An 18,216-nucleotide genomic window follows, 5' to 3' on the forward strand; every position below is an offset into this window, starting at 1 on the left:
TATGGAGGTATCAAAGGTTCCCAGCTGGGAAGCGAGGAACGAGGAGCAGATGTGCAGATAATGTAAATGCATCTGACGGGGGTCTGAAGGATGAGGCCGGTGGGAGACCCAGCACTTAGAAGGCCCGCGCGGTGCTCCGAGCGCCTTAATCCCTCTCCTGCTGCCAATCCGGCTCCACGCAGAGCTCGTGTCTTAATGGCCTCCTGGCTTGCCTGCTGTGTCTTCACTGTATCCGTCCACTCTTGCCAAAGTTACGTCGGATTCTGTAACGTTTTCTTTATGTCGTTTTGTCTTTTTTCAGTTTGCTGTTGTTTGTGTTCCAACATGAGTGTATTTCGGGTACACCCTTGGCCTTCTCTCCCCACCCCACACACAGGCCCCCTTTTTTTTCTTTCTCTGCTCCTTGCCTCGACGTCTCTTTTTTCAATGTTTTACTTTTAGTTTCACTGCCCTTCCCCAGACTCTGGGGGTCATTCCGAGGTTGGAGGTAAGGGAAAAACGATGCCGGTAACCCCGGCATCGCTTACCGCTCCGGGGCAATTCCGACCTGCCAACCCGCTATTAGTGGCACCGTAAATAACGGTGCCTCTAATAGCGGCATGGGCCCGGGCACGCGACCCTTCATGTCGGCAGTACTGGCATGCTGTAAACTGGAGGACATCACAAGTCAGGCGGACATGCAATATCGGCATCATGAAGGCGCAAAAAGTGGATACCGGCATCGCGGACCAACCGTAAAATGCTATGTGCAGTGTTCCCCACTGCCACAGGTGCACACCATCAGCACAGGTGGAGGCAATGGAGTCTGGGCCTGTACAAAATGAGCACACCCACACACCACACCCCTTTCCACACCAAGATTAATACAATAGTAACATCAATACCTGAGCTGGAGAACATGCTTGCATTGCAACACCAGCAACAACACCAACAGCAACAGCAGGCACCACTGAGGAGACGCAGCAGGAGAAGGAGGATGAGACAGGCCCAGCATGCCCCACCAGTGCAGCCAGTGTAGCCACGCATGCTGCCCCCAATCCCAAACATCAGAGCCAGTCCTTTCAACCCAACCCCGGAGCAGAACCACACCCTGTACCGTCTGCACCGGGACACCATCAACACCATCGTGAACATCATACACGACGACATTGTCAGCCTCATTGAAATACGCATCACCATCCCCCCTCTACTGAAGGTAGTGTCGGTGCTCCACTTCCTTTCCACATGCACCTACCAGCACACAGTGGGGCACATGCATGGCATATCACCATCCTTATTTACTTGCATCCGGAAGCAAGTGCTGGATGCCCACCTCAAGCACACAATGGAATACATATCCCTACCATGGACTCCCCAGGAGATCCTTGAAATAAAAGGTGGCCTCTATGCACTGGCAGGCATGCCACATTGTATAGGTGTCCTTGACTGCACCCACATGGAGTTGGTGTCCCCGCATGCCATGGAGGTGGTGTACCACAATCGCAAGCAATACCACTCCAACAAGGTGCAGATGGTATGCAACGCCAGCAAGATCATCACACATTGTTGTGCCCGATATCCTGGATCAACCACAGGAATGCTGCATGTCATCATGGGAAAATCATCAGCACTGAATGCCTAACATTGCAGAGCCTACTGCCAACGCTCCCCATCAGAAAATCCTACAGAACACTACACATCACTAAATGGACATGGACACAGCTGTATGCGTACACAATGCATGAGCAACAAGACGGCAGAGCACACAGTGTATCATCTTGAAGATGCAACCCACACCATTATTCCATGGCACAGGACACATTGAGGGCATGAAAATGGCATGCATACAACCAGGTACATGTGCATGTGGCCAACGATAATCTGGAGGCATGTGTGACTACTACAGCTGTCCATCATCAATTGACTGACATATACCTTTCTATCTGCCTCCCATGCAGGTGACAGTGGCTATCCCTTGATGACGTGGCTCCTCACCCCTGCCCGAAAACCCACATAACATGTACGAGGAGGACTACTATCGATCCTACGCCCGTACCCGTTTGGTCATTGAGCAGATCTCCGGCCTGTTGAGTGCATGGTTTCGCTGCCTTAGCCCCTCGGGTGGGGCACTCCTCTAGAGGCATGAGAAGGTGGCCAAAATGATCATGGCATGTGTCATGCTGCACGACATGTGTATCCGACGCAACGTGCCCCTGCCCCCTGACATTGGACTGCAACCACCTGGTGATGATGAAGGGAATGAAGAAGAAGTGGCAGCACATCATTGCGGTGCAGATGCACAGGAGGGACGTGCAGTGGGTCAGTCAGTGATTGCACAATATTACTGACACACATGGCTGCAGAGGGTGATATGATAGTTTGACAGAGGCCACTGGGTGTGTGGGTACACGCACACTATGCACTGTATATGAATAAATGAAACAAGCGCAAGGATGAATGTCCACTCAGGCCTTGCTTTTGAGACAAAGGGTGTATTGAAATTAACAATGAAAACAATAGTGCAATAACCCTCCACCACCCTCACCTCCCTCACCCTCTACCCACAACTCCCCGCACACCTCCTCCCTGCCCCCTACAACGCCCCCACACACCCTCACGCCCCTCCCCCTCCCCCCACAACTCCCCCACACATGTTCCAACAAGTCTCTATTGCCTTCATCAGGCTGGCCAGACTATTTTTTGCACTCCCTGGACCTGGTGGCGGCATGTCCGGCCGGCGCAGGGTGCGCAACGACCGACGGAGTGGGTTGGTCTGGGTAGAGCTTGATGAGGATGGTGTGGCCTCCTCCTCAAACTGGGTTGCCGGACGTACTGACTCCATGGCATCGGCGATGCAGCTGAGTACCTGCCGCAGGGCGGATACCTTCTCGCACAGGCGGCTAGTATTCTCCGCAAATATCTTTCCCATGGAGGCGGTGTTATCACTGATTGTCTTGCCTAGAGAGGCAATGTTCTCCCGCCACTCCTGCCTTGCCTGTGCGATGTCCTCAAAGAAATGCCGCACAAGGGCATTCAGCTGCTCATAACGCTGCGGCCCTGCGGGTGCACCTGTGGAGGTGGACGGTGGTGCCTGGGTCTCATGTTCGGCCTCACTGCTCTCCACTATGGGACTAATGGCCCCTTGAATTAACTTCCCCCCAGAGTGCTACGGGGTGGTGGCATGGTCTGAACCAAGAGATGTGATTTGGGGGGATGGCAGTGGACTAGGCGTGCGGGGCAGTTCGGAGGAATTGTCCTCCACGGGCACCCATACGTCTTCCTGTGCCTCCTCCTCAGCCTGGGGTGCTGTTGCTGCCACCTCCCCAGCCAAACTGGGCTCTGCCGAGTGTGGAGCCTCAGCTGTTTCCTGTGGCTGTGCGACAGTTGTTGGCGCTTCCGCCTCAACGGCCCTTGGCAGCACCTGCGCCTTGGCGACTTCAGGTGTTTTCAATGTTGGTACACAGCGGGCCTTGGTTTGGCCCTTCGAGGTGGAAGGCCAGTTGTCACCATCCTGGGCCCTCTTTCGGGGTGTGGTTTGCTTTGGGGGTGAGTCCTGGGCATCGCTGTCATGGTCTGAGCCTGTGGGGGTCAAAGAGAGGGACGGCATGAGTGATGGTTTGATAGGCACCATACATACATTTGTACAATTGATCATCCACACAATCGAGGGAAAAAGGCATTTGAGTTTGGATGATCACGTTGTTTCATACACGGGTGGGTGATGCAGGCATACGTTGGGGTGACTCATAGTGGGGAAGACGTATGGTATGGGACATGCATATTTGTTTGGGCCTGCATGCAGTGTGACTTATGCCTTTTACATTTTGTGTGGTATGTGTCAGGTACGGCATTGCCTTGCTGCAGGAAACTGCATGTGTCTGTCATGCGTCCGACAACTTTGCTGGGAGTGTGTGTGTGTGTGTTGGGCCATGGCTTGCCTCTTTGGACAGACATATTGGTTGACTTTCATCAGACTTTGCATTACAGTGTTTTCTTAGGACACTCACCTCCATCCGCCAATGTTGTGGCGCCACATTCCATGTCTCCGACACCTTCTATGCCCTCAATGCCAATCAGGCTGGCACAGAAGTCCTCCCATCTGGACAGCTTGATGGGGGAGCTGGCTCCTCCACCTGTTGCCATTGCCTGGCTCCTGTTGGCATAGAGTATGTTCCGTACTTGCAGCCGCAAGTCGTCCCACCGCTTCCTGCAGTCTTTTATGGTGCATGGGGTGTTCCCGACTGCGCTCACTTTCTGCGCCACAAGTGCCCAGATCTCTTTTTTGCAAATGATGGCCTCCCTCTTCATGCTCTGGCCAAACACAATGTCAGCTTGTTCCTGCAGGGTCTCAGCTAGCATGGCCAGCTCATCCTCATTGAAGTGCTCCTTGCGCTGGCGGGAGGCGCCCTTCTTAACAGCCTTTGGCATTGTGGTGTGTTAGAGGATGAGTTTCCACGAACAGCAATGTCCCACAGGTCCTATGTGCTGAGGTTGGCAATGGATTGTGTTTTTAAAGATGGCCGCCATGCTCCTTCCCATTCCTGTGCGATGATGCTACTTCCGGTTCCGCTTATTTATGGTGACCGTTATTGCGGTCACCGCTATCAGCGGTGACCGCTAATGCCGCATTGGTTCATGCCGGTAGTGCAATCTGCGCTATGCATGATGCCGCTAAGGGCCTTTTTCGGGTCTTTTACGGCATGGCAGGAATGCCCTTACCGGCATGGCGCAAAGCTTGTGCCTGCAAAGTCTTAATAGACCTCTATTAGCGGACTCTTCACTACACGGACACGCTATTTGCACCATGCCGGTAAGGACCGTTACTTACCTCCAACCTCGGAATTACCCCATCTGTCTGTTAATGGTTCTGAAAGGAATTCATTAAAAAAGGAGTTCTTTTGTTCCAGGGCTGTATGCAGAATATGCCTGCTTGCAGTCACGGCTGCTATGCTGGGATCTTATACCCAGAATCTCCTAATATCTTAATATGTATACTTCTCTGTCGTGTGCTCTACTTGCCCTGCGAATATTAGCCAGATTGGGCCGATCACTGGCTTGCTCCCAATCCTTTGGAGCTCAGGCTGGTGTGAACTCCCGTGCGACTACTCGTGCGAGCCGTGTCGCAGTATGCAAGAGCGAGGCCCTCCTGTTGCAAATCCTCGAGCATAATGTTCGTTGCAGGGTTCCTTAGCCTAATATGGATCGGCGTGCAGGCCGCATAGTTATGGAGACACGCTCGGCACGCCGACTCAATTATGGTTTATTAGGCGACTTTGCTGTGCTGGTAGTGTGCCACGGAATGGGGGTTGTGAGTCGGCATCTTCACACAAGCGGAATTGCTCGCAGACCCGGCTCGCACCTCCGACCTGGTGACCGCACTGTACAATGCATGCGCTCTTACACCGGTGACCGGTTGATAAATCAAAGAGAGGCAGCAAAAGGATTCGTCTCGCTGCTGCAAGAACAAATATAGAAATAACACAGCACATATAACGTTGCAAATATATATAAGGTTTTTGTCCTTCAGTTATGAGGACAACGCGCATTACTTAGGAATTCATTTAACCCAAAGGATGAAATACTGGCCTACGTGCACATTTATAATGCTAAGCATTCACTGTTAAAGCTCAAATCAATACATTTACACTCTTTGACAGTGCATCATCTAAAATAACAAATAGGTTCTACTTGGGTCTTGCTGTAATTTGAAAGCATCAAAAATAAGAGGAAGGGACCCGGACAGGACATGACACGGGGAAGTCTGGAGGATCCTCACTGGTTGGACTTTGTAGAAGAAACTACTGAAAGAAGAAAAGACTCATGGGAGAGAGAGTTTTTTCCCCCAGATAGTTTCCAGTGGATTTAACAGATTATTTTTAAAAAATCAGAAACTTTTTAAAAGCTATTGATGGTAATTTCTTCTAAGATTTGAAGGATGGTAGAAGTTTAAGCATATTGCTCGCCTCTGGTCTTGACACAGAATCTCTGACGTAGAGTTGATTCATCCTCATGAAGACTCTCAAAGCGCAAGAGCTACCCCCTATTTATTTATTTATTTATTACGCATTTGTAGAGCACGCAAAGCCCTCAGGCATCAAGGTACTGTTTAAGCAAAAAGCGGAGGGGGTGAAGGGGAGTGAAGGTGGAGGGGCGATGAGAGGCAGGAGGTTGTGGCAGTAGAAATCAGGTAAGTGATAGTTGGCAGGAATAATGTTCAACTGTCAATAGTTTGGTCATCACAGAGTCAATGGAATAGGATAGTTTTGAATTGTCTTCTGAAAGGCCAGTATTTAGATTCAGCACATAGGTGGGGAGGTAGGTTCTTCCACAGTTGAGTGGCAATGACTGGGAAACTAGAATCTCCAGCTCCGGTGCGCTTGAAGCGCAGGGTGGAGAGTCTTTGGCTGTCAGAAAGTCTTGTGGGTTGGGACGAGCTTGTCTTAGAGATTTTCTGTGACAGGTCGGGTGGTGCCGAGTTGGAGAGACAACGATGAGTAATGGAGAGTACTTTAAAGATAATCCTCTCTCATACAAGGAGCGGTGAGATGCTTTCCTATGGGTAGCCACATGGTCACGCCTAGAGAGACCCATGGCAGCTCGGATGGCATTATTCTGTACGGTCTGTAGCTTGGATAGGTTGCGTTCTGAGGTACCCGTGAGAAGGGAGTTGCAATAGGCGAGGCACAAGCCTACTACCACCCTGGCAGTGGTTAGGAGGTCTTGTGAGGAAAGGAGGAGTTTGGATGCATTTAAGAGTTTTATGGTGTAGGCAGCTGAGGAGGCAATAACATTGACCTGGCGGGGTCATGCATAGTTTTGAGTCGAGGTAGACGCCAAATGTTTTGATGGCCTGCGAGACAGGGATGGTGCAGACGTTGATTGTGAAGGCATGGTAGGCTGGGTCGAGTTTGAGAAGGTGGGCTGAGGGACCTATGATCAAGATCACGGTCTTATCATTGAGAGAGAGTTGTGATTGTCCATCCAGGTTTGGATAGTGTTGTAGATTTTGATGATGTGGCTGGAGTCCTGCTCAGAGTTGCCAGAGAGAGGGATGAGGACCTCAGTATCATCTGCGATACACTCAGGGAGATGAGGTGGTCAAATAGTGGCTTTGTATATATGTTGTACAGAGGATGAGACACACAGGAGTCTAGTGGGACACCACAGAAAACCTGCGTAGGGTGGGCCGCTGTGTTGCCGGCATAATAATTGGCTGTCCTGTCTGCTAGGAAGGAGGCGATCCATTTAATGGCCATAGGGGAGAGGTTGGAGGCAGAGGTGAGATGTTGGCAGAGGGTCTGGTGGTTGACCTCTCGCCTTGGCTTTTCAACATCTACCTGGCCCCTCTAGCCCATTTGATCTCCACCTTCTGTCCTAACTTCCAGTGTTATGCAGATGACACACAACTCCATTTCAGGCTTCTCTCCCGTGCATCCTCCTCTTCCACTCTCATTCCTGACTGCCTGTCTACTATACAGGCATGGTGCACTGCTAGACATCTCTGCCTTAATGCCAGTAACAAAGAGATCCTTCTCATTGGGACCCATGCTCCCTTTTCCCTCCCCCAAACTGGCTGCCCTCCATGAGAACCCTCCCCTCGACCTCCTGTGAGGCAAAAAACCTTGGTGTGAGGCATAAAACCTTAGTGTCATCTTTTACTCAGCTCTCTCCATTTCTCCTCACATCATGGACCTTGGCAAGAAGGACCACTTTCAGCGGCAACACCTCAGAGGCATTCCCCCTTTCCTCACCTTCCCCCAGAAACTCATTGTCTCCAGAGCTCTGGTTCTCTTCAGGCTGGACTACTACAACAACCTCTTCTGTAATCTGCCTAACTCCTCCCTTCGCCCCCTTCAACTAATTCAGAACAGGACTGCAAGTCTTATTCTTGGCCTGAAGCCCAGGGACCTCATATCTCCACCCCTAAAATCTCTCCACTGGTTTCCGGTTGCTGCGAGGATCAAGGGAAAGACCCTCTGCTTCGTCCACACGGCTTTCTGGGCCCTGGGACCCTGCTACATCCAACTCCCTCTCCCTAAAAACCTCCCTGCTAGAGCCCTTTGGTCTTCTAGCTCTAACTCTCTGCAGATCAGATGCTTTTCCAAGCAGACAGTGAGGAGTAGATCTCTTTCCTCCACATGTGCCTCGCTCTGGAATGGCCCCCTGCCCCTCGGAGACTTGAGTCGGATCTCCTTAAGTTCCGGAAGCTTCTCAAGACTTTCTTTTTCTGTTGTTCCTTCGCTCTACCCCTTCCCTGCTAATGTCTCCTTCTTCCTATTGGCTGGCTGCTGGGTTCTTTCAGAGTCTTACAGGGCTCCAGGTCCCCCTAGTCCATTCTAACCCTGAACTTGGTCACTTGTCCCCCCTGCAGCTCGCCACAACCTGCACTTGCCCTGTACTAACCTGGCTGGGCCTGCACCCTTGTAGCCCTTCTGCCCCTTCCTCGCACTTAGCTTGTGGACCTTCCGTCGCCTACACTCTCTGCTTTCCTCTGCTTTCCCCTGGCACTGTCCATCTGGCCTCCCCTGGCACTTGCTTCTTCTCGCAGGCCCTTCCACCTCTGCCCCCATCCCGTCTCCCCTGCACTTCTCTTACTGCACTTGCACGATCGAAAATTCACAAGGCATAGTAGGATCATATTTGTTTAGTTTCCCTTTTTCCCCAACCCCTTGTCTTGTTGTGCCTCGAAACACATTGTGTATAGGCGCCTTATAAATAATCAATCAATCATTCAATCAAATGCTGGCGATAGATCCAGCAATAGGAGAAGGGCGAGGTTGCCTGTGTCTCGAATGTCGTCTGGGCCGCCTCAGTGCCAGATCCTGGATGATAGCCTGACTGACATGGGCTCAGGATGTTGTGTTGTTCAAGGTTGGTTTGTATTTGGGAGTGAGCTGCACGGTCTAGGATTATAAGCAGGAAAGAGACGGTGGCAATGGGCCTGTAGTTCATATGAATGCTGGGATCAAGGGAGGCTTTTATATGAGCGGAACTCTCCATGCTTCCTTAAGGGGAGGTGGGATGAAGCTGTTGGCAAATGAGGAGTTGATGAAAGCCGTGATGATAGGGGTGAGGGGTATGGCACAGTCCTTGATGAGGAGGGCGGGGCAGGTGTTGCCTTGGCAGCAGTATGGGTTGAAACCGGCGATAAGGCTGGCGGTTTCTACCTCTGAAACAGGCCTGAAGCAAAAAGAGGAGACAGTGGAGGGAGGTGTGGTGAGGGTCAGGATGGGGGGTGGGCTGGAGTCCAGCTTGTGTGCTTTAGCATGGATGGAGGCACTCTTGGCTTCAATTTTTGCTTGTGGGCACGTGATCTCGGTGAGGACATCTTGGATGTTTTGTCACCAAGTTTCATCTTTAGTGAAGTTGACAATGGGTGCGATAGGGGATTCTAGATCATGAAGGATGGAGAATAATTTGTGTGTTTGGGATTGGGCTGTGGCAATCCTGTTGGAGAGGGAAGAGGCATTGGCCGAATGGATGGCTTGCTTGAATTCCTTAGCGAACTGAAGGAACTTTGACTTGTTGGCTGGAGACTGAGATTTAACCCAGGTGGTTACTTGGATGCACTTTTTAGCTCTCATGTTACTGAGATTTGGGGTGAACCAGGAATTGATGTGAGTTGATGGTTTGGCTCTACGAGGTTTGAGAGGAGTGAAGGCATCTAAGGCTGTCTGAGTTGTTGTATGTATCAGTGTTGTTTGTATCAGCCAGGCGTTTAGGGTCAGCGGGCAGAGTGGCAGCAGTGAGGGTGCAGTTCGCTATGAGGATGGCTAAGAGATGTTCTTTGGTGAGGTTGTAGGAGTACCTGGTTATCGCAGGGGCGGATAGAGGTCTTATTGCTCATGCTGTGGTGGTGGGCAACAAGAAGGTGATAGTGTGGTGGTCCGACCAGAGGTTGGGTGTTATGACTATGCTACTTATGTTGCAGTTGATGTCTGCGAGCCAGTCAAGTGATCTGCCCAACTGGTGAGTTGGGCTGCGTATATGTTGGGTGAATTCTAAGGAGTCAGGGGAGTTGGAGAGTAAGGTGGCGTCTTCATCGGCGGGGTCATTGCGGCCCACGTTTAGATCTCCAAGTAGGAGGATTTTTGATGTTGGTGTGATACTTGTGCTGATGAGTTGTGAAAGGAGTTGGCAGGGTCTGGAGGCTGGTAGATGACATGGCAGGTTATAGTGAAGGGTGGTGATAGTGTGAGCTTGGTGGTGAGTAGGTCGAAGGATGCAGCAGCGATGCTAGTAAGATGTCTGAGAGTGAGTCTTTTTGAATGAGGGTGACTCCTCCCCATTTGTGTGTTGTGCGGTCGCTGCGTAGGATGGAGTACCCTGCAGGGATAGCAGTGGTGAGGACAGGACCAGCAGCCGAGTGAAGCCATGTTTCAGTAACTGCTAGGATGGCAAGATTCAGATTGGAGATGAGGTCGCGGATATCTGTAGCGTGAGCAGTGACTGGAAGTGCATTGATGAGTGTGCATGAGGGAGGCTGGGGCGAGGGACTGGCAGTTGCAATAGAGGCGGTGGAGAGTGGTGTGGGTCTGTAGGCTAAGGTGAGCAAGAGGATGCTTTTCAGTGGGTGGGTAGTGGAGGGGTGTGCATTGTGCTGAGGTTCATGATGAGTCTTGCGGATCGGTTTGTGCCAGTACAGGGCCTGGAAGTGGCTGTGAGATGAGTGTGAAGGGAGTGTGCTCTGTTCTATTAGTTGGTCATTGTATCAGTGGTGGGAGGGCTTGGTGTGCAAGGATGCTGGGTGGTACGTTGAGGTCTGGGGGAAGGGTATGTTGCAGTTAGACAAGGCTGGGTGCAGGTGAACCCAGTTGGGGGGCTGGAAAGGGTAGGAAAGATACAATGTAGCTTTGATGTATCTGTTAATGGAGCATGGAGTGTTGAACAGATTCTGCTGTGTAGGTGTGTTTATAAAGACAGTTTTGCCTATTGGCTTTAGGGAGAACAGGAGTGTGTCAAGGAGGTTTCTGGAGATAATAGCACTCAGCAGTGACAGGGCTCATAGGAGTGAACAATGGCTGAGTGGTGGCGAAGTGTGGGCAGGGTTGTAGGCTGATGGCAGGCCAGGTGGTCTGCAGGAGGGTGGCACTGTGTCCTGAGGCTGAAGGCCAGGTGAGGTGGTGGGTGGCCAGGTGCGATGGTGGGCAGTATGGGATGTGAAATCAATCGTAGGTTCCCTGGCATCTAGGATTACAGTCATTTGTCGTATCGTGTGGAATATTGATCCCAGGGCTGGTAGTGCAGGACGCAGGGCTGAGTGGCATGGGGTGTGTGGGAAAAGGTTACGGATGGTAGAGGCACGTGGCAGGAACGAGGAGGGCCCTTGCAGGGCGGCACTGGTAGTGGGTGCATGAGTGTCATCACACAGGGAGACTGTTGTAGTGTGTCACTGGGGCAGCGCGTGTCGCAGAACAAGGGTAGCGGAAGACCGCGATGTGATGGGAGGGGGCAGCAAGATGTCAGAGTGAGGAAAGAGAAATAACGCTAGCAGCTGTGGTGAGGAAGTCTTACCCCCAGCATGTTGGGTTGGAGTTGCTTCAAGTGTAGAGCGCACAGTGGCTGTTGGTAAGGATGAGTGGGGCAGCGGGGGACGACGCGGTGCAGCGTGTTCTTTCATTATGGTAGTAGTGCCGGCAGTGATCGGACAGGGACACACAGGGGACACGGCCCTTGGTGGTCCTTTGGGGGGAGGGAGCAGCTTCGCCTGCCAGCTCCCTGATTCCTGGGGATTTGTATGTACCAGAAGCCAATCCGGAGCGCAGGAAGGCTGGATAAAAGAGCACACAGGCTCCAGCACTTTACGAGTGTCGATGGCAGCCATCTTAAGAGGGGTTGCCTCTGTGTGAAGAATATGACAAGGCCCAGCAGGGCTTACCTCAAATGGCCTCGGAACGAAGGCCTGGTAGATGTTGGGGTAGGCAAAGTGCACACGCTGCACAGTGGCCATCTCCACTGCTTCCCTACTAGAGCAGTGCAACAGAAAGCGGGCCCTCCTCTGGTCTGACTCTGACAGTCACTTTGCAGCTCTCAGGAATCCATATAACAGCATATAACAGCATATGCTTGCTTCCAGGACACTCCACATGAAACAATGTACTGGTACTAGTTCAAGTTCTTCCTTCCTTCTCTGCTATGGATCACTGCAGTGGAATTCGACGACTGTCAAACTTGCAAGAGGTTTGGACCACATTGAGTGCATCTTTTAAGTGGTCTTGTGTTTGTGGACTAGCTGTAGTTAGCAGGCTCCAACAAATACTTGGGAAAATGTAGGGGCATTCCTTATTCCATTAGTGCTGTGGGGCTGAGCCACCAGCAGAATCCAGTGTCTCTTACCTCCATCTAAACCCAGGCTACCGGCCGACCTAGACAGATTAAAATATGTACTTTGGCCAAGCCTGTAATGCAGCTTCAGGCCTCCGGACCAATACAAGCCTTAAACATTGCTAATGCCCTCTCAGAGCTCGGCTTTACCCAAAGAGTGACACAGCCTACCACGAGAAAGGCCGTCACTAGACTGGGTGTCTGACCACAAATGTAACACAACTGTTACGTCTATCAGTCCTGAAGTATGGACTGATCACACTCCTACAGCATTGTCCACAGAGGGTAAAACCTTCCAACCACAAAATAATACTTCAGCACCCCCAAAGTTACCAAGGAATAAAAAAAATATAACCACAGACATGTTATTGTCGCTAATTTTACCTACCTGAAACTAACTGCCTGACACACTACATCCCTCATCTTTAGTCAACGAGTTTACCACAGTCATGGCCAAGGCCTTAGACACTATCGCCCCATCAAAAATGAGAGACAGCAAACCTAGAGCACACCTAAATGCCTGGTTTACCCCTTACCTAAAATCAGTAAGGAAAGAAAAACATAAGTGCGAATCCTCTTGGAGACCAGCACCTTCAGAGGCGAATAAAGCCGCCCTTACCACTGTCTCGACTAAATGCAAATCTGAAATAAAGCTATGACACTAGAATAATGCAAGCAAAATCAGGAACTAAGGAGCTCTTTACAATACTAAAAGAATTGGAGAACCCCATCCCGGTACCTGATAACTGTATCAAAAATAAGACATGGTGTTCTGACATCCAGAAGGGCCTTAGCGACAAACCTGCCACCCTCCAAACTAAATTTGATAAGAAAAAACTAAACTTATCTCCTACAACTACCCAAACCGACAAACCAAGTACCACTGCCAAACCCAAACAAAGATTTAAGTTCACCAAAGTCTCCATATTGGAGGTTGAAGAAATAATCTTATCGCTTAAACCATCAAATTGCCGAGGCGACAATTGCCCAGCACAAGTAACAAAAGATGGTGCTAGAGATTTATCACCATTCATCTCTAAACTCATCAACTCCTCTTTCTCCGCTGGTACCATACCAAGTAATCTTAACGAATCCTGGGTCCTCCCCCTACTTAAGAAGTAATCACTGAACCCGTCCATACCCACAAACTACAGGCCCATCACCACGGTGCCATTTTTACTAAAGATTTTAAAAAGAGTTGCCTACTTACAGATATAGAAATTCCTGGAGCTGCACCAACTCCTAGGCTCGCGGTAATCAGGTTTCAGACCACAGCACGGCACTGAAACAGCACTCATTGATGTTAAGACTCAGGTTGACGAGCTGAGAGACCAGGGAAAAACTGCCCTGCTTCTCCTACTGGATCTCTCGGCAGCGTTTGACCTGGTGGATCACAATGTGCTCTGCAACCACCTAGAGTCGGCAGCACACTACTCACCCAATGCCATAGCATGGATCAAATCATTCCTAAGCAAGAGAACCATGAGGGTCTTCTCTGCATCTGTAGCTGCTGACCCTGCCCCTATTAATTGTGGTGTACCCCAAGGATCATGAGTCTCCCCTACCATGTATAACATTTTTACTAAGCCCCTGTTTGATGATCTGGACCTTCTAGATGTCAACTACACTAACTACGCAGATGACACCCAGATTCTCATCCCACTTTTGGGGGATTACAAGCAGGATTTGGCCTTGGTGAATAAGATATACCTCATCATCCAGGCATGGATGGCTCGTCATGGTCTATGCCTGAATGATGACAAAACGGAATTCATCATACTGGGAACTAGACAGAACATCAAGAAACTTAGCCAGGACTACACATCTTTTGTCATAGATGGGCACATAATTAGAGTTGCAAAGGAGGTGAAAACACTAGGCTTTTATCGCAACTCTATCCTCACCCGGGCAAAACAAGTCAATGCCATGGCATCCTCCACAGCCTACACGTGTAAGCTGATCAGGGCAGCAAGAGACCTTAACTCTCTTCAAATAGTTGCACCACGCTGGCAAGAGCACTTGTGCTCTCCAAACTAGTTTATTGTAACGCCTTCTACTTGGGATCCAATAAATATATCACGCAAAAAATTAAAATACTGCAAAACAATGCCCTTGGAGCGCCACTAGGAATCTCCAAAAGTGAACATATAACAACGATCAGAAGACAATCCAACTGGCTCGCTACAGCTGACACAATTAAACTTAAAACTGCTTCTCTAACATTCAAATGCCTTAATAATGCGGCACCGAGCTACCTAACAGAGAGATTGAAAAGAAGAGTCGCATCCAGACCTACTAGAACAGCCTATACAAACTGCCTATCAGTCCACCCCTTCAAAATGACGACAACCGGGGTAAATAGTTTCCCTGTCAAAGCGGCCCAACTGTGGAACTCAACTCCCTCCCACCTACTCTAACAGCTGACCAATCTTACCCACTCTTCAGATTAAACATGATCAAATGGCTCAAAGAAAATGACCTATAACACAACTGCATGAGTTACTTGACCTAGCTAATTACTGGACCCTTGCCTCCCGCTGTGACGACTCCTCACCTGTATTACCTGAATGCTGTATTGACTCCATTTTTGTAATGCACCTGTAATATTTACTGTATTCAAATTTATTTGTATTTGGATGCCTATGAAATTTTGTAACTTGTAAGCCTAAAGCATTCTTATCTCCGCGCCCTGAGACCTTTGGGTCTGGCGCCCGCTACAAATAAAGAAACAAACAAGCAAACAAACAAACAATACTCATGCCAGCACACGCCAACACTGTAAGGCCATAAATAATTAGGAGACACACACTAGACAGATGTACAGAGATCCAGTTGGAAGCGAGAACACACTGCAAAGTCCTACTGAACTGAACAGCGCCTCTGCCTTTATGCAGATCATTGCATACCGAACCGCCCCCGCGAAGCCCCACCTACCACGTCACAACGACATGAGCTATCCAGACAGTGCAAGGCTAATGTGTCTATCAAGCAGGAAGAATATGTGCTTGCAGAGACAGGCGATAGCAGAGGAACCTGAGCAGAAGAGATGAGAAGTCTTTCTGATCATACAGAGAGAAACAGGCATAGAGGGGCAGGAAGGGAAAGTACAGGGCAAAGGAAGAACACGCTTGTTAAGCGAAGGCAGATCAAAAGGACAAAAGATGGAAAACATAAGCTGAAAGGAACATTATAATGTAGGGTACAGTAACACACGAATGAGGTATTAAGCAGACCCTTTCCCCCTCCACACCATGTTGTAATGCTTATCCATTTCTCCAATGGAAAGAGACACTCAATTCTAAAATCCAATGAGAGTCGACATTTCGAAGACATTCCCAAAAAAAAAAGTCTTGGCAAAGGAAAGCACCAGATCGAGTGACCACATGTGATGTCCTGCCCAGTGTTATGAAGTCTCTCTGTAGTCACTCAGCTGAGCACTCAGACACAGACCTGCTGTGGAGTCTCGGATTGGTCCGGGTAGAACTTTATTATACAGTATGTATATAATCCAGTTACTCTTGGGTATATATATACAGTGATGTTTAGGAACAGGGATAGGTAACGGTCACTACATACAGAGGAGTAGACCCACCGGCCATCCTGCCATACCCAGCTCAGGCCCCAACTGACACTCTTGCAACATTCACTCCCAGATCCACTCAACATTCTCCGGAGCTGCTCGTCCACACACCAACATTCTAATAGGAAGCACACCTGGCCAGTGACAAGACAAGACTTACAATACAACACCCAGTCATCCCAAATAAGGCTCTTCACAAAATAAAAACAGAGCAAACATACCATGTCCAACTGATCTTCATGCTGAAACTAAGCCCCCAGAGGACTCCAAGACTGGCAAACACTGCCAACGCTTAGCTGACTAGCAAGAAGATATAATGCTACTGCCGGTCAGTGTCTAAGATCCTGTATTCAGTGGGTGAATTCACCAAAAGGGACCCAAGTTCAGTGCATCAAGTAGCGGGCCCTTTCCGTGCCTCCAATGGCATTCTGACCCATTCAGGGAAGATCTACCTGGGCTGGGCTTCCCAGTGGTTGATACCAATCGATAATTCACCACATCCCCACTTCCGATCATCCGTGACAACCTGTATTATTCAATACTGTCTCCTGATTTGTTTATCTAATTTGCAAGTAGTTCATTATAATTCCTTGTTAAAGTATTTTCTATAATTTCATAGCATTAAAGGTTAATCAGTTATTCATTATCTTTAGAATGAAATGTGTGGCTTTGCATCCTTTGATTGGTCAATGGCTTGACGAGTGTTGATTAACCCTACTTTACAGGGAGGAAGGGAAGTGCGTGGAAGGACTCTATGAAATCTTCGATATGCTCTTTGCGGCGACGGCGAGGCTTCGAGAACTCAAGCTGCAGCAGAAGGAGTTCCTGTGTCTGAAGGCGATGATTCTCCTGAACTCCAGTGAGTGAATGAACAGTTCAGCACTGATTATGGCAGGTTTCAGCCACTGCGTATTCCTCACACACAAGCCGATCCCACGCTCTTTGGCATCAGCGCTCAAACAATTGCATTGCAGGGACTTGCGATCATAAATGTAAAGGGTGTCCAATATAAGCTTCTTTGATTAAGCTTTGAATATTTGTCTATAAGGCAGGAGAAGGTTTTGCAAATTTTGTTAGGCTGATTTAAGTTGGTTTGTATTGGACAAAAGACATGTGTGGTGTTCCCCTGCCTCTCTCGCTAGTTGGGACAACTCCTTCGCCGGACCCTTGAGATCAGTGCATTTTTATCTCCCCACTGAGTTGTATTGGTTCCTGGCAATCTGCTTCCCTCGCTGTGTGCTTCCTCCAAAGCGCTCCGTTGCTTCACCAAGCTAGCCCCACCCTCAACATATACCCTAATAAATATTAGCCTGAGGGAGTTGACTAGGGTTTCTCTATAGTGCTCTTCCTCCCGGATCTGACGTTGAGGCTGCTGGATCCAGTGCAGGTACCCCCTCTGACACTGAGGGGGATTCTGGGAGCAATTCCTTCTAAAATATGGGTTTCCCCAAATAGGCCAGGAGATGTGGCCACAGGCTAAATCCCTCCAGATTACAGGGGCGTTCAAGGTCCTGGGGACGATGGCCACGGGGTCACTTTGTCACATGTTGCTGTCAGTACATATATGGGGATGCGTTGCCCTTTGACCTCGGTTCGGTTTTTCCATGGTAGCAGATGCAGGGATTATTACATTTTCATTTGATTCATGTCTCCTAGACCTGCATGGATTGAGGTAGACGGATATCCGTCTCCTGCCCTTGTCATTGCTTTGCGTGATGCTAGTGGCAGGCGCACAATACTGAGACTATGCGGGTCATTACGAGGTTGGAGGTAGCCATGGTGCTTTTAGAGCCATGGCTACCCCCTTACCGCATTCCGGGTCCGTGTTCCTGGAAAAGGAACTTACGGGGTCATTCCGACCTTGGAGGACCCGGTAAGTCCCCTTTCCGGGAACCATTCCCCATTCCCATTTGAGCCCTCATAGGGCTCAATGGGAATGGGGTTTGTGCTAATAACGGGCCCGCTAGCTCTGAGGTCCCTTAACGGGTCCCTTCCATGATGCCTGGTAAAGCCAGGCGTTAGGGAAGGGACACGCTAAGGGACCTCGGAATAGGGCGATAAGGGATTACCGGCACCGGTGCCCTTACTGGTGACGGTAATCCCTTACCGCCCACCTCGTAATGAACCCCTATGAATGTGCTTATTCATTAAACCCCAAGGCTGCGCATGAGTGCGTGGCCATGGTTTACTCAACCTTAAGCAGGCAAGTTATCAAACCCCTGAAGAAAAATTGCCTGCCAAGATCCTCGCCGAGCCCTCCGACCCAGAACATCACTTTGGAACCAAACAGAAGGTGAAGAGAAACAAGAGAAGCTGCTACAGGTCAAGGAGTC

At 49.7% G+C, this 18,216-nt stretch overlaps 1 protein-coding gene across 1 annotated transcript in view; it reads left to right on the forward strand.

Moving 5' to 3' along the window:
- ESR2 (estrogen receptor 2) overlaps window positions 1-18,216 on the forward strand; it is a 607,028-nt gene that overhangs the window by 543,921 nt on the left and 44,891 nt on the right. The window contains exon 7 of the mRNA XM_069638222.1: window positions 16,609-16,742. Within this exon, the coding sequence (XP_069494323.1) occupies window positions 16,609-16,742 (134 nt within the window). The remainder of the gene's footprint in view (window positions 1-16,608; window positions 16,743-18,216) is intronic.

Source organism: Ambystoma mexicanum, chromosome 14 (genome assembly GCF_040938575.1).
Source record: "Ambystoma mexicanum isolate Mex_15411 chromosome 14, UKY_AmexF1_1, whole genome shotgun sequence".
In the NCBI taxonomy this organism is placed as follows: domain Eukaryota; kingdom Metazoa; phylum Chordata; class Amphibia; order Caudata; family Ambystomatidae; genus Ambystoma; species Ambystoma mexicanum.